Genomic DNA, 15,897 nt, shown 5'->3' on the forward strand with positions numbered 1-15,897 from the left:
TATCCCCTATAGCAGCTTTGTGATCTGCTCTCCCTTATCTTTCTTTCCTTGAAGGCTTTGTCAGCCTGTCTGCTTGCAGGTCTCCCAGGATGGCGAGGAGGGATCAAGGGACAACAGCCCTTGTGAGGCCTCGATGCGGGATTCTTTTCCACAGAGCTGCCGGCTTGTCAGTCCAATGTGTAAGTTGGAAATTGAGGGAGAGGCTTCCTTTCCATATTGCAGAGTCCCCGGAGAGGTGGTGAAAGAAGTTTCATTTAGCATCACTGTCGGGGGGCGGGGGAGAGACCAGCCTTCATCTCATTTCACTCCTGTCTTCCTTTCTTCATTATTTCCCCCATTATTGTTTTTTTCCCCCCTTACCCTCCTCCATTTTATGGTCTTCTTGTATGGGACGTACTGGGGCTAACGTTATCTTGTCTGTTCTATAAAGATGGCACAGGACACAACAGTTTTGTTTACTGCCGTGAACAGTTAACTAGTTTTATATGGTATAAGTAGCTGTCAGTGAGAAACATGTACTGCAATAATTATTTTAAGTATAGTGCCTGAATACAATTATAACTTCCTACTTCATGGTTTTTCCTGGTGTGTCCTGTCTGTCTGTCTGTCTGCGCTTTGTAGCTCCTTCTAGGGCTACTGTACCCACTGGGCCATTGCCTTGCTCAGTTCTGAGGCACCACTGGTTTCAATTCTCGAGGGACTGCCGTATTAATCCTCGGCTGCCAAAATGGCAAGGACTTTGGAGGCACTTTCAAGCTTTTATGAGCCAGAGCTGAGCACAACACTGGGTCCATCTGAAAAAGTAGTCTGTAACTCATGAGTGTTTGGGTCACAGCAAATGTATCAAAGCTTTATAAGGTTTCCTAAGCCTTTTCACATCCATTTCAATGGGAGAGCTTTCACCCCATGCTTATCTTCTACTCTGCTGAAACCAGCGGGGCTTTAAAATACTGAACTTTGGCTGGATTGCGCTTGCATATGTTTTAGTTGTGCACCTCTGATGCACTAGGTGTGTGTCTAAAATGGAAAGTGTAAGTGAGACAACAACAAAGTGCAGCTACACTTCTTACGAACCTGTGATTGACTATAGCTCTCATTTTTTTTTGTTATTCGAGTGCAAACCTGGTTTGCCTTTCTGCAGTGTGTAAAATAGCCCTTATTCGCCTGCATTGTGTCTCCCTGCTCCTTCATTGTCTTCCATTATTGTCTCCTCTTTGATCATTCAGACCTTTGTCTTCTACCCGCACTCTCTCTAGTCTCCTTTTGCATCTTCTCTCTTTTTTTGTTCTTTCTCATTTCTCTATCAGACCCCTTCTGCCCCCTCTCTCCCGCACCTCCCTTCTGCTTGTACTTTAACACATCTGTTTCTAATTTGGGCTGTCTACGGTGTCAATTGGAAACAATGGATTCTTTTAAAATATCAGAAATAAATTCCAGCACAAAACTGAACCCCGCCACACGTCTACACAACAAACGTTCACTCAATTGCCCGCTATCCTGTAACAATGAGCTTTTGTTCCCATTTGTCTGAGAAAGACAAACTTGTCTAAGGTTTTGTATTCTAAAATAATCTTCTGCTTCTGCCAGGGAAAAACCCTGTAAGCAAAATACGCTATTTCTTCCAAATCTGTACATAGTAGCTTATTGCATTAAAATTCTCGGTACCTTTAGAAGAATGGAACCTCACACTTTAAGTAGGGTTATTTCTAATAAAGCTGGCGGGGGGGGGGGGGAGAAGAGCATTTTAAGTTTGATTCGCTTGTGTTAACTATGAAAATGACAAAAATTAAAACAAAGCGGACGCTCTCCACGGACAATAGACTTGGATACCCGTAATTTTTTTTTTTTTAAAAATCAGCTTTCCCCCAAGACCCCCTCCTTTGTTGGTTACTATTAAGTTAGTAAGTTCAGTTTTGTAAGTAAATTAATGTATAAAAAACCTTCCAGCTTACCTAGAATCAAGATAGAAAGTGCAGACATTCCGTCTCTAAGGGAGAAAGAGACTTTTCTTCCCTGTTTTTATTTCTTTCCACTGGCAAGCAGACCTGCTCAAAATTCAAAGTAACGCCTCTGGAATGCACTCCGTGTAATTGCATCCATGTGCCAGAAAAATAACCAACTTTGCTCTTTCTTCTCTGCTGCTATTCATTCCCCCGTCCAGTCCCAGTGCAGATAGGAGAGGGGCTGTTTCTTCTCCCTGTCCACCGATTCGGAGCCTGTCAGCATCTGGAAGAGGGAAGGCAGAGGCAGCGCTGCTGAGAGACACATCTACGGCTGCATAAAGTAATTTTGCATGTCTGGAAAGAAAAGGAGAAAAGAGGGAGGGGAGGGAAGAAACACACGCTGCACGGTTTTAACCACATGGCTGACTCCCAGAGCTGCCCCTCCCTGTCATCAATCCGGATTAGCAGTCAAGGCTGGTCATGTGGTTGAGCCATTCCTTACTCCTGGCAATACAGCAGCTCTACCTTTGATGGAAAACCAAGTCGCTTTTGCTTGGGCCAAAATGGGAAATGCTATTTCTCATGCAGTTAAAGAAGAGCTGTGGATTCTCTGTGGAGGAATGCCAATGCTTGTTATAAGAACATAAGAGGATCCCTGCTGGATCAAACCAATGGTCCATTTAGTCCAGCATCCTGTTAGTGGCCAACCAGTTCCTCTCGATGGCCAACAGCAGGGCATAAAGGCCAAGGCCTTCCCCTGACGTTGCCTCCTGGCTCTGGGATTCAGAGGTTTTGTGTCTCTGAATGTGGAGGTTCCCCTCAGCCACCATGGCTCGTGGCCATTGATAGACCTCTCCTTCATGAATCTCCCTATGAAGAAAGGTTGAAACGCTTGGGACTCTTTAGCTTGGAGAAACGTCGACTGCGGGGTGACATGATAGAGGTTTACAAGATAATGCATGGGATGGAGAAAGTAGAGAAAGAGGTACTTTTCTCCCTTTCTCACAATACAAGAACTCGTGGGCATTCGATGAAATTGCTGAACAGACTGGTTAAAACGGATAAAAGGAAGTACTTCTTCACCCAAAGGGTGATTAACATGTGGAATTCACTGCCACAGGAGGTGGTGGCGGCCACAAGTATAGCCACCTTCAAGAGGGGTTTAGATAAAAATATGGAGCACAGGTCCATCAGTGGCTATTAGCCACAGTGTGTGTGTATATATAAAATTTTTTGCCACTGTGTGACACAGAGTGTTGGACTGGATGGGCCATTGGCCTGATCCAACATGGCTTCTCTTATGTTCTTATGTTCTAATTATCTTTTTTTTAAAAAAAATTTTAAAAAAATATTGCTCATAACAGTCTCTTTATTGTCTGCACCAGGGAGGGCGGGAAGTGTCAGGCCAGGCCAGGCCAGGCCCCCATGCAGCTCCCCTCCTTTCTCCAGCCAGGGGTGGCCTCCTCCTCCTGCGTCCTCCTCTCTCCCGGCTTGGGGGGGTGGGGGTGGGGGGTTCAGGCACTGCTCAGTCCAGCTTGAGGAAGCTGATGTCCTTGGCGTACTGGCGGAAGCACCGGCGGCACATGTTGAGGCCGTCCTTGCGGATCAGGCCGTGGCGGTTGGAACACACTCGGCAGGAGCGGGACCCCTGCCTGAACTTCCGCGGGTGGCTCCAGTAGAGCTGCTGGTGGCCCATCGTGGCTCAGGCAGATGTGGTGGCGCGGTCTGAGGGGAAAGCTAATTATCTTTTAAAGATGATGATGATATTTAATTTCTATCCCGCCCTTCCTGCAAGCAGGCTCAGGGTGGGTTACAACATAAAAACACAGCAATGAAACCGAGCACTGCTGTAAAACTTTAGCCCTTAAAACAAAAAGGAAACCCTCTAGCAAAAAAAAATATCCCACATTTTAATCACTCTCTTTGTGAAGTAGTATATCCTTTCGAGTGTGTCTGTATATACACACAGGCGCACATATGCACAACCTCTATGTAGACAAGCACTTAGTATGTTTCAATTGCTTTTGAAATTATTATTTAATATATATTTTATATTTGTATTATTTGGGTAGATTTACTATGACAAATCTGCATGCAGAATGTGTAGGGGTCATACAATCATGAAAGAGTCTTTCCTTTGCATCTTCATTTTGCCCTGGTGCAATGGCCCCCTTTTTTCTTCATCAGGTGCTGAAAATAGCAATGATCTTTGGCTTGGGCACAGTACCCCCAAATTTGGGGCATATCTTGGGGCTTTACATAAGAACATAAGAGAAGACATGTTGGATCAGGCCAATGGCCCATCCAGTCCAACACTCTGTGTCACATAAGAACATAAGAGAAGCCATGTTGGATCAGGCCAATGGCCCATCCAGTCCAACACTCTGTGTCACACAGTGGCAAAAAAATTTATATATACACACACACTGTGGCTAATAGCCACTGATGGACCTCTGCTTCATATTTTTATCTAAACCCCTCTTGAAGGTGGCTATGCTTGTAGCCGCCACCACCTCCTGTGGCAGTGAATTCCACATGTTAATCACCCTTTGGGTGAAGAAGTACTTCCTTTTATCCGTTTTAACCTGTTTGCTCAGCAATTTCATTGAATGCCCATGAGTTCTTGTATTGTGAGAAAGGGAGAAAAGGACTTCTTTCTCTACTTTCTCCATCCCATGCATTATCTTGTAAATTAGCTTTGGTTAGGGTCTGGTCCCTAGTAGGGTAAACTAGAACAGTAGCCTCACTCAGAGTGTTTTTCTAAGAGGATAGCCGTGGTCATTGTCTCCCCAAAGGTGTCACCTCCCTACCAAAGACAAGCAAACAAAACAAGGGTGAGCTGGATCTTATATATCCAGCCCTTGTGAGCTGGATCTTATATATCCAGCCCATCTTTGCATTGCGTAGTGATGCAAAAAGGTCTATGTCTGGAATACCCCACTCTTAAAATATGGGTTCAAGCAGATCTGGATTCAGTGCTGTATTAAACCCCGTGGAGGCCCCTAGACAGTCAAAATCTCAGGGAGGGAGGCTTGCAAATTATCAGAGTCGGAGCACCCGCCCCATTGCCGGTGGCACCTTCTCAAAAGCCCCTTTGGCAAAGCTGTGAGGGAGAGGCAGAGAGAGGCAAACTTGTCAGTGACACTAGCAGCAGCCTCACCAGGCAAATCGGGTAAAGAGTGGCTCAGTTGCTGGCTGTGTGTGCAGGTTCCGAGGGCTGCAAGCATGGAAAAAACCGGGAGGGGGGGGGAGCCAGCCTGGGGCTCCTAAGGTATGGGGGTCCATAGGTCAGTGGCTATTTGGCCTAATTGTTAATCTGGCCCTGCCTGGATTGATAGACCAATCCTACTTGCCTGCATCCAAACAACTGAGAGCATCTGCCATAACATTCTGTTTTCCCTGCTAGGTGTATAAGGTAAAGGTAGTCCCCTGTGCAAGCACCAGTTGTTTCCGACTCTGGGGTGATGTTGTTTTCACAACATTTTAAACAGCAGACTTTTTTATGGGCCTTCCGCAGTCATCTACACTTTCCCCCCAGCAAGCTGGGTACTCATTTGACCAACCTCAGAAGGATGGAAGGCTGAGTCAACCTCGAGCCGGCTACCTGAAACCCAGCTTCCACTGGAATCGAACTCAGGTCGTGAGCAGAGTTAGGACTGCAGTACTGCAGCTTTAACACTCTGCGTATAGCCCTTAATTAAACCTGAGGTGAAATTGCCGAGTCCCAAATGCACTCTGTCTCCTTCCACAAGTGAAAAGAGGCAGTGCCCCCCTGAAATGTTCACATGGTACATGGCTGTAGCGTTGTCAGTCTGAATCAAAATAGATTTGTTTTGTAGAGTATCTGAAAAATGATTCAGGACATTAAAAACTGACTTCATCTCAAGAACGTTAATGTGAAGCGTACTCTCAAACTCTGACCAAACCCCACTCACCTGACCAAAACTAACCTGACCCCACTCACCTGACCCTCCCCAAAAGAGAGGCTTCAGACTTCATATGAACATACGAAGCTGCCTTATACTGAATCAGACCCTCGGTCCATCAAAGTCAGTATTGTCTACTCAGACTGGCAGCGGCTCTCCAGGATCACAAGCTAAGGTTTTTCACGCCTATTTGCCTGGACCCTTTTAGTTGGAGATGCCGGGGATTGAACCTGGGACCTTCTGCTTACCAAGCAGATGCTCTACCACTGCGCCACCGTCCCTCCCCAAGAGCACATCAGGGGTTGAGACACCAAAAGGGTTGCAGCTCAAGAACTTTTTCTGCACAGTCCACCATTTCTGTTGTGGAATAACTGAATGAGGAATTGAAAACCTCTTTGCTCTATGGTGACGGGCAGGACTGAATACCCTTACGAACCACAGCTGCGAGAGCCGCAAGTGAAGGCGTGCACGAGCAATTACAAAAAACTGTGGTAGCCATAAATCCCAACAGTCTTTGAATAATCAAAGCTGGTGGAATTTCAGGTTGCGATTTTTTGCATTTAGGCAAGATAACACAACGGGGTCTGAGCTGACTAATCGAAAAAAGGGCACCCCCAAAGTCCAAGAAGGAGAACAGGATGACAGTGTAAGAAGAAAATGAGCTTCTTTAAAAACAAAACCAAACCAAAACTGTGACTATGTTAGAACAAAGTTAGGAGTTCAATGGCACCTTTAGGACCAACCAAGTTTTATTCAGGGTGTGAACTTTTGTGTGCCAATACTGTCAAACTGATAATGTGTGTTTAGCACATGAAAGCTCACACCCTGAATAAAGCTTGGTTGGTCTCAGGGCTTTTTTTTTTTTTGTAGCAGGAATTCCTTTGCATATTAGGTCACACACACCCCAGATGTAGCCAACCCTCCAAGAGCTTACAGGGCTCTTAATACAGAACCTATTGTAAGCTCCAGGAGGATTGGCTACATCAGGGGTGTGTGGCCTAATATGCAAAGGAGTTCCTGCTACAGGAGCTCTGGTTGTTCTTAAAGGTGCCATTGGACTTTAACTTTGTTCTATTGCTTCAGACCAACATGGCTGCCCACTTGAATCTTGTTACTATGTTATTAACATAGTGTGTTAGTATGTGGCTTGGTGGTTGTGGATCACGCACTGCCTGTGCTGTCTTCTTGCTCACCCCAAAGATTGGTACCCTCATAACTGTTGGAGTCTCTGGTTTTGGGATTGCCTGGTTCTCAGTGGAAGAGACTCCCAGTACGTACATCATCTGGGTGCTGTTTCTGGAGTGGAATACCCATCTCTCTGCCAGTGTTGTACCTCTTTAAATCATAGCAGTCACTGTCATTTAACCTAACCAGGTAGGGAAAGCCTGGGGCATGTCTTGAGCTGCCTTTTCCTCCTGTCTCAAGTTCACAGGGGTGAGTCAGGCTGTAGTCCGGTTCCCATGTGTAGATAAGATATAATAGCAAGCTCCTTATAATTTCATAAGTACAGCTGCTCCTCTAGAATAGCTTTGGGGGGGGCAGTTGTGAAATGCATTAACCATGTGTAATTCTTGGCATATTTTAAGCACCACTTTGTTCCCACAGTGTGATAAAGTTGAAGGTTGGCGGAAATTTCCCCCCTCTTCTTTCAGATTAATGGGGGCTTTCCCTGCATTCTGCATTGTTAAATGACATTGGCAGAATTAGTTTAACCTGGTACAACCCAGGGCTTTTTTTTTTTTTTTTTTTTTGAGCAGGAATGCACAGGAACTCAGTTCTGGCTGACTTGGCGTCAGGGTGTGTGGCTTAATATGCAAATGAGTTCCTGCTAGGCTTTTTCTACAGAAAAGCCCTGTGTGAAACAATGGTGACATCATGGGGTGTGGCCTGATATGCAAATGAGTTCCTGTTGGGCTTTTTCTACAAAAAAAGCCCTGGTGCAACCTCATGACCAACATTACTTTGAATCTCTGTTTCACAGGTTATTTTATAGGTTAGAGAAAGCACCAAGGTGTTCAAATCCTATTCTCTGCTATGTAACCAGAAGCCAACAGTGCTCCTGTGTCTTCCCTACTTTCCCATTGCCTACAGTGATTGATGGCACCCTCATGTCATCCACCATGTTGACTCTTAATATTGCATTTTTGCAACAAGGCTGATTGGGACCAGGTTGCTATGAACCACAGTAAGCTGCAGGTGCATGGAAACAGATAATGACTTTTGGGGTCACATGTCAGTTAATATGCTGGCCTGTTGCAATGTTTACTGAAATAATACAGGGTCAGGGTTAAGGTGGGCCTTAGGGGCTTCTGGTGGAAAGTGCCATCAACTCACAGCTGACTTAGGGTGACCCAGCAAAGTATTGTTGGAACTCTCTGTCTGGGGCAGTGGTGCTCTGTATTCTTGGTGCTTGGGGGGGCACAGCGGGAGGGCCTCTAGTGTCCTGGCTCCACTAGTGGATCTCCTGATGGCACCTGGTTTTTTTGGCCACTGTGTGACACAGAGTGTTGGACTGGATGGACCATTGGCCTGATCCAACATGGCTTCTCTTATGTTCTTATGTGACTCAGAGCGTTGGACTGGATGGGCCATTGGCCTGATCCAACATGGCTTCTGTTATGTTCTTATGTGACACAGAGTGTTGGACTGGATGGGCCATTGGCCTGATCCAACATGGCTTCTCTTATGTTCTTATGTGTGACACAGAGTGTTGGACTGGATGGGCCATTGGCCTGATCCAACATGGCTTCTCTTACGTTCTTATGTTCTTTGCAAGGCGAAAGACTTCCAGAGGTGGATTTACCACTGTCTGTCTCTGCATAGTGACCCTGGAGTCTCCCATCCAAGTACTAACCACGGCCGACCCTGCTTAGCTCCTGAGTTCTGATGAGGCTGGGCTAATCTGGGTCATCAAAGTCACAACTGAAGAGTAGCTCATCTATACAAAAGGAATGAGACCATCGTCCTGGTTCTGGGGTCTTCCTATGTATAATATTTATTTATTTTTAATTTATACTCCCCCATTTTTCCCATTGGAGACCCAAAGTGGTTTCCAATATTCTTCCCTCTTCCATTTTATCTTAACAACAACCCTGTGAAGTAGGTTAGGTTGAGACAAAAGCCTGGATCGCAGTGTTTAAATTCTGGCTCAAAATTCACTTCAGAACAGATCCTAACAGCTTTCTTGATTGTCTGAAAAGAGACCCATACATCTCATCCTGGTCAACAGTTCTTATGTCGAACACATTGTAATGGATAAAATTCAGGCAGCCATAGACCACAAAGACCCATACCAAGCCTACGCTAAATATCTGGCAACTTGGCTTCCCATTCTAGAAAAGCTTGACACCGATCCATTTTATGCTAACTCTTATTCTAAAAATAAAATGTATAAAGATTTCCTTTTGCTATAAAATTCTCTTAACAAGTTAATTTCAAGTTATTTAAAGTGTATTATATCTTCCTTTTTCCTTTCCCTGATCTTATTTTATTTTCAAATACTGTGTTATTATAATTATAATTACTATTACCTTCAGTTTGTATTTTGTTTTTAAAGGTTATTTTTGCTCTGTATTCTGTCTATTAAGCTTACGATGTTATTTCTGTTAATCTTGACGGTAAACTTCTTGCGCTATGGATTGTAAGCTACTTTTATGCCTTAATAAAATGTTTAAAGTTAAAAACAAACAAAACAGTTCTTATGTCCAAACTTTACCAGTTGGGGATAGAGGTTGATGATTTTTTTACATCTGATGAGTCATATATCTTCAGATGTATTAAATTGAGATTGTTGGAGTTGGAGGAAATGAAACTACGCCCAACAGACCCTTATATTTGCTCTCCAGCATCCTTAGGCCTTTATGCTTTCTGTGGCAGAATGCCCCATTATCTATCAGACTTAACCACTCCAAGTCATCGCAGGGCATTTATGTCGGCTAGACTAAAGGTGTTTCCCTCCAAAGTTCTACAAGGGAGATATCATCGAGTCCCTTTAGGCGACAGACTCTGTTCCTGTGGAGCGAATATTCCCGACTCAATTCAGCATATATTGCTTGATTGTTCCATTTATCATAACCTCCGTAAAGATTTATTTTGCAAGCTTTCTTTCTCCCCAGATTTGTCTATTCTGCCACCTTCTTATTATTTATTGAATGATACCGAGTGGGAGGTTAGCGAGGCTGTGGCAAAATGTTTGGCTGACATCCTTAAATTTAAAGGTAACATTAAAGGTAACATTGGCTCTAGGAGGTGGAATATTGTTCTTCAAACCATGATAGTTAGTTATAACTGGAACTTTTATGAGCCCTTAGGAAGCCAAAGAACAAAACTATTGACGGGAATGTCTAGGCCTGCAGGAGAATCTGGCTACTTCCTCATGAGTTTAGTACTGTGATTACCTGTGAGTCCCAGAACATCTGCTGTGGGGAGGGGAAGGGAAAGGAGATTGTAAACCACTTTGAGACTCCTTTGAGTAGTGAAGGGTAGGGTATAAATCCAACCTCCTCCTCCTCCTTTCTACTGTTCTCACTTTCTGGTAAGGCTGGAAAAAAGAGAGAGCTTTGGGGGTAGTCTAAGCTAGGCAAAAGATTAATAGCCTGCTGGTGGGGTTTATCACTAACCTGGATGGCCCAGGCTAGTCCAATCTTATCAGACCTTGGAAGTTAAACAAGGTCAGTTCTGGTCAGTATTTGGGTTGGAGACCACCAAAGCAGAAGGTCCCAGGTTCAATCCCTGGCATCTCCTAAAAAGGGTCCAGGCAAATAGGTGTGGAAAACCTCAGCTTGAGACCCTGGAGAGCCGCTGCCAATCTGAGAAGACAATACTGACTTTGATGGACCAAAGATCTGATTCACTATAAGGCAGCTTCATATGTTCATATATGTTCACCAAGGAAGTCCAGGATTGCTATCCAGAGGCAGGCGATAGCAAATCACTTCTGCATGTCCTCTTTTTGACCCAGGCTTATATAATAGAGTGACTGACAGACATTCTCACATTTGGACTTATTACTGTTTCATTGCTTTCTCATGCTCCTGCTACCCAGATCAAAGGTTTGCTCAATTTGTTAATTTTACTATTCTGTCATTGAATCTTAAATTTGTACCATTTTGCATTCTAAACCACTGCCTACCAGCTCTATGTAGCTCTGCTCGCCGTACCTGATTCCTCGTCTGATGAAGTGTGCTTGGAGCACACGAATGCTTCCATTCTGAATAAAACTTTGTTGGTCTTAAAGGTACACTTGACTCCTACGTTGTTCTTCCGCTTCAGACCAACCCGGCTGGCTGCCCACTTGGATCTATCTCCATAAGTCAGCTGTGACTTGACAGTACTTCCTACCACCAGGGAAGATTAAGCTGTTTTGAAATGGGTTTTTAAACTTGGCTTTACTGTATTTTATCTATTCTTTTAATATTGTTTTAACCAGTTGTTTTATACTGTTTTTATGTTATTCCTCTTAGGTCCCAAGATGCTCAGGAGAAAGGTGGCTTAATAATCTTTTAAATAAATAAAAACAATATTCTTGTCATTTTTAGAAGCATGGACCCCTAGCACTCTGACTTAAGCAAGCAAGCAAATAAAAAAAGCATAGGGTTACCTGTCACTGGACAAAATCCAACGTATGATTTTAAGAACATAAGAACACAAGAGAAGCCATGTTGGATCAGGCCAATGGCCCATCCAGTCCAACACTCTGTGTCACATAAGAGCATAAGAGAAGCCATGCTGGATCAGGCCAATGGCCCATCCAGTCCAACACTCTGTGTCACATAAGAACATAAGAGAAGCCCTGTTGGATCAGGCCAGTGACCCCTCCAGTCCAACACTCTGTGTCACATAAGAGAAGCCATGTTGGATCAGGCCAAAGGCCCATCCAGTCCAACATTCTGTGTCACATAAGAAAATAAGAGAAGCCGTGTTGGATCAGGCCAGTGGCCCATCCAGTCCAACACTCTGTGTCACATAAGAACATAAGAGAAGCCCTGTTGGATCAAGCCAGTGACCCCTCCAGTCCAACACTCTGTGTCACATAAGAGAAGCCGTGTTGGATCAGGCCAATGGCCCCTCCAGTCCAACACTCTGTGTCACATAAGAACATAAGAGAAGCCCTCTTGGATCAGGCCAGTGGCCCCTCCCGTCCAACGCTCTGTGTCACATAAGAACATAAGAGAAGCCCTGTTGGATCAGGCCAGTGACCCCTCCAGTCCAACACTCTGTGTCACATAAAAGAAGCCGTGTTGGATCAGGCCAATGGCCCATCCAGTCCAACATTCTGTGTCACATAAGAACATAAGAGAAACCGTGTTGGATCAGGCCAGTGGCCCATCCAGTCCAACACTCTGTGTCACATAAGAACATAAGAGAAGCCGTATTGGATCAGGCCAGTGGCCCCTCCAGTCCAACGCTCTGTGTCACATAAGAACATAAGAGAAGCCATGTTGAATCAGGCCAATGGCCCATCCAGTCCAACGCTCTGTGTCACAAAAGAACATAAGAGAAGCCATGTTGGATCAGGCCATTGGCCCATCCTGTCCAACGCTCTGTGTCACATAAGAGAAGCCATGTTGGATCAGGCCAATGGCCCATCCAGTCCAATGCTCTGTGTCACATAAGAGAAACCATGTTGGATCAGGCCAATGGCCCATCCAGTCCAACGCTCTGTGTCACATAAGAGAAACCATGTTGAATCAGGCCAATGGCCCATCCAGTCCAACGCTCTGTGTCACATAGGAACATAAGAGAAGCCATGTTGGATCAGGCCAATGGCCCATCCAGTCCAACGCTCTGTGTCACATAAGAACATAAGAGAAGCCATGTTGGATCAGGCCAATGGCCCATCCAGTCCAATGCTCTGTGTCACACAGTGGCCAAAAAACCAAACCCAAATGCCATTAGGAGGTTCACAAGTGGGGCTAGAAGCTCTTCCACTTTGTCCCCCCCACCCCAAGCACCAAGAATATAGAGCATCACTGCTCCAGACAGTTCCAATAATATGCTGTAATAATAAAATGTAATATGCTATAATAATAAAAATAATAATGTTAATAATAGTAATATGTAATATGCTGTAATTATATGATTTTGTGAAGTATCTCATACGAAATTCCCTTCTTCTGGTTGTATTCCTGCAACATCTTTTGTAATGAGATGCTCTAGCAGTTTTGTGGAGCAAGTGAAAGGACAAGTGACCTGCTGCCACATGTAAATTGATGATGCAATTGGAAGGACATTGGGTGTTGTTGCCAGTGGTTAATAAGATTGAGAATAGAGTCACCTGGATGATAGATGATGATAACTATTGGTAGGTTTGCGTGAATGAGAAAAGGCACATAACACTTTGAAGATGAATATACTGTGGTATTAGGGCAGAAGCTGGTGGGGGGGGCAGGGCTGGCAACATGACACCATGACTTCCAGGCACAGGCACACAGACACACAAAAGGGGGGGGGGGAATAATAAGCCTTCAGAGTGGGTCCCAGTCCCTCCCAAATGTTGATCATTAGGAGGAGGAGGAGGAGGAGACGGAAGAAGAAGAGGAAGAAGAAGATTATGATGTCGGATTTATATCCTGCCCTCCACTCTGAATCTCAGAGCAGTTTACAATCTCCTTTACCTTCCTCCCCCGCAACAGATTTCCTGTGAAGTAGATAGGGCTGAGAGAGCTCTCCCAGAAGCTGCCCTTTCAAGGACAGCTCTGTGAGAGCGATGGCTGACCTAAGACCATTTCCAGCAGCTGCAAGTGAATCAAATGGGGAATCAAAGTCCACGTACTTAACCACTACACCACTTTGTCCCCAGAAGGTAGGACCAGAACCAATGGGTTGAAATTAAATCAAAAGAGTTTCCATCTCAACATTAGGAAGAACTTCGTGACCATTACAGTGGTTCCTCAGTGGAACAGGCTTCCTCAGGAGGTGGTGGGTTCTCCTTCCTTGGAGGTTTTTAAACAGAGACTAGATGGCCATCTGACAGCATCCTGTGAATTTAGGGGGAGGTATTTGTGTGTTTCCCGCATTGTGCAGGGGTTGGACAGATGACCCTGGAGGTCCCTTCCAACTCTATGATTCTACACCAAAGTTCAATAGGTTTCATAAACCTATAAAGAGGGACAATTACTTTCTGGGGTGAGCTAACTAAGGATGCATAGCATTCTTACAAGACTAGTGAATTCACTCAGATATTTGTCATCTGCAATGATAGCATGGACCAGATAAGTCACACAGTGCTCTCAATAATTCAAGTGTAGCTCCCAGGAAGCAAAGCAGAGGACCTTCTATGAAGCTGATGTTGTGTTCAAGCCTCTGTTGCATTTATTTTAGTGCTCTGATTGTCAATGCAGAGGAGAGAGGCCAGTGTTATTCATCTGAGTATTCTGGACAATGCAGTTTTTTACATTTGTACGGCAAAACTCATTGAAGCAAGAATTTTTGAGACCTGTGTTAAAATGCCTGCAGGCTTTCTCCTCTGACAGCTCCATATTCTAAAAGCGAAGGGGAAGGGAGAGAGAGGCAAAGGTTGTGGGAGAATTATTTGGGAGAGGCCACAAAGTTCTTGTTTTATACTATTGTCACTATGAACATTTTTAAATATATGTTTTTCACAGGGCTTTTTTGGGCATAAAAAAGCCCAACAGGAACTTATTTGCCTATTAGGCCACACCCCTGACATCACCATTGTTTTGCACAGAGGTTTTTTGTAGGAAAAAACTCATCAGGGACTTATTTGCCAATTAGACCACACCCTGTGCTGCCAAACCAGCCGGAACAGTGTCCCTGTGTGTTCCTGCTCAACCCCCCCCCCTGGTTTTTGGACTCCAGAGCTTCGGTCATCCTAGGAAGGGGACAAATCTTTTTTAATCTAAAATCGTGATCATGAAACAGTCGTTCTACCAAGATACACCAAATTGGTGAAAGTCTAGGTGATGCTGTGCATGGCTTTACATGTGTGTTTATGTGATTTGTCCCTCATGCTGAACTTGTTCTTAGAGATGTAGTTAGGAATCTATCTCTGTCTCTCTTCTTTCCTATCAAATATGTTAGTTCCTAAATAAACCTTTATTTACTCTTTAATCAGGTTGTGTGCCGTTGCTGTGTTAATTTCTCTGCCAACAGGAACAGCAATCTATAGTCTTACCATCAAGGATTTTTTTAGGCCAGCTTTTCACCAAGGCCAACTCTTCACCATGTCATTTATTTTTCTTTTTTAAAAAAAAAAAAAATTCAGGACAGGAGTTGACCAGTAGTTTTGAGATTCTGTTCTCGGTATGCTTCAATATGATAACCAGAGGTAAATGTGTGCTAATTAAACAGGAGGGGCGGGGGGAAGGTATAGGAAATCTGTATTTGGCTTTTCTGAAGTGCTTTGATTAATTAGTTCTACCTATTGCTATTTTTTTTAATATTACCTATTTTGACCTCCCTTGTGTTTTTCATTTTTAAAAATCTGCTCTTATTTTCTGCAATAGCTATGGCTGACCCAAGGCCATCTCAGCAGCTGCAAGTGGAGGAGTGGGGAATCAAACTTGGTTCTCCCAGATAGGAGTCCGCACACTTAACCACTACACCCAACTGGCTCTCTTTGACGGGACAGGATTTCTAAGCGTGACAGGTATGAAGTTGGAGAAACCACATATCACATGGGTTGTTGTTGTTCAGTCACACAGTCAAGTCCGGCTCTTTGCAACCCCATGGACCAAGTCATGCCAGGCCCTCCTGTCTTCCACCATCCTCTGAAATCTGCTCAAATTTGTGTTAGTTACATCAGTAATGCTGTCCAGCCATCTCATCTTTTGCTGTCCCCTTCTTCTTTTGCCTTCTGTCTTTCCCAGCATCAGGGGCTTCTCCAGTGAGTGCTTCCTTCTCATTCGGTGGCCAAAGTATTTGAGCTTCAGCTTCAGCATCTGACCTTCCAGGGAACAGTCTGGGTTGATTTCCATTAGGACTGACTGATTGGATCTTCTTGCAGTCCATGGGACTCTCAAGATTCTTCTCCAGCACCACATCTCAAAACCATCTATTCTTCTGCG

General features: G+C 44.4%; 2 protein-coding genes across 2 annotated transcripts in view; both read right to left on the reverse strand.

Annotated features, from left to right (window-relative positions):
• Positions 1-2,289, reverse strand: part of CLMP (CXADR like membrane protein) — a 75,863-nt gene extending 73,574 nt beyond the window's left edge. The window contains exon 1 of the mRNA XM_060250871.1: positions 1,953-2,289. Coding sequence (XP_060106854.1) covers positions 1,953-1,980 — 28 coding nt within the window. The 5' untranslated portion in view covers positions 1,981-2,289. The remainder of the gene's footprint in view (positions 1-1,952) is intronic.
• A 1,156-nt stretch (positions 2,290-3,445) lies between these two features.
• On the reverse strand, positions 3,446-3,668 carry LOC132580273 (small ribosomal subunit protein uS14-like). The gene has a single exon (XM_060250982.1). The coding sequence runs from the start codon at positions 3,637-3,639 to the stop codon at positions 3,469-3,471; it is 171 nt and encodes a 56-aa protein (XP_060106965.1). The 5' UTR covers positions 3,640-3,668; the 3' UTR covers positions 3,446-3,468.
• Between the last annotated feature and the right edge of the window lie 12,229 nt (positions 3,669-15,897).

Source organism: Heteronotia binoei, chromosome 12 (assembly GCF_032191835.1).
Source record: "Heteronotia binoei isolate CCM8104 ecotype False Entrance Well chromosome 12, APGP_CSIRO_Hbin_v1, whole genome shotgun sequence".
NCBI classification, from domain to species: Eukaryota; Metazoa; Chordata; class Lepidosauria; order Squamata; family Gekkonidae; genus Heteronotia; species Heteronotia binoei.

What these genes read in the sequence shown, in the direction of transcription:
- LOC132580273 (XM_060250982.1), bottom strand. Translation starts at nt 3,639, where the DNA reads ATGGGCCACCAGCAGCTCTACTGGAGCCACCCGCGGAAGTTCAGGCAG.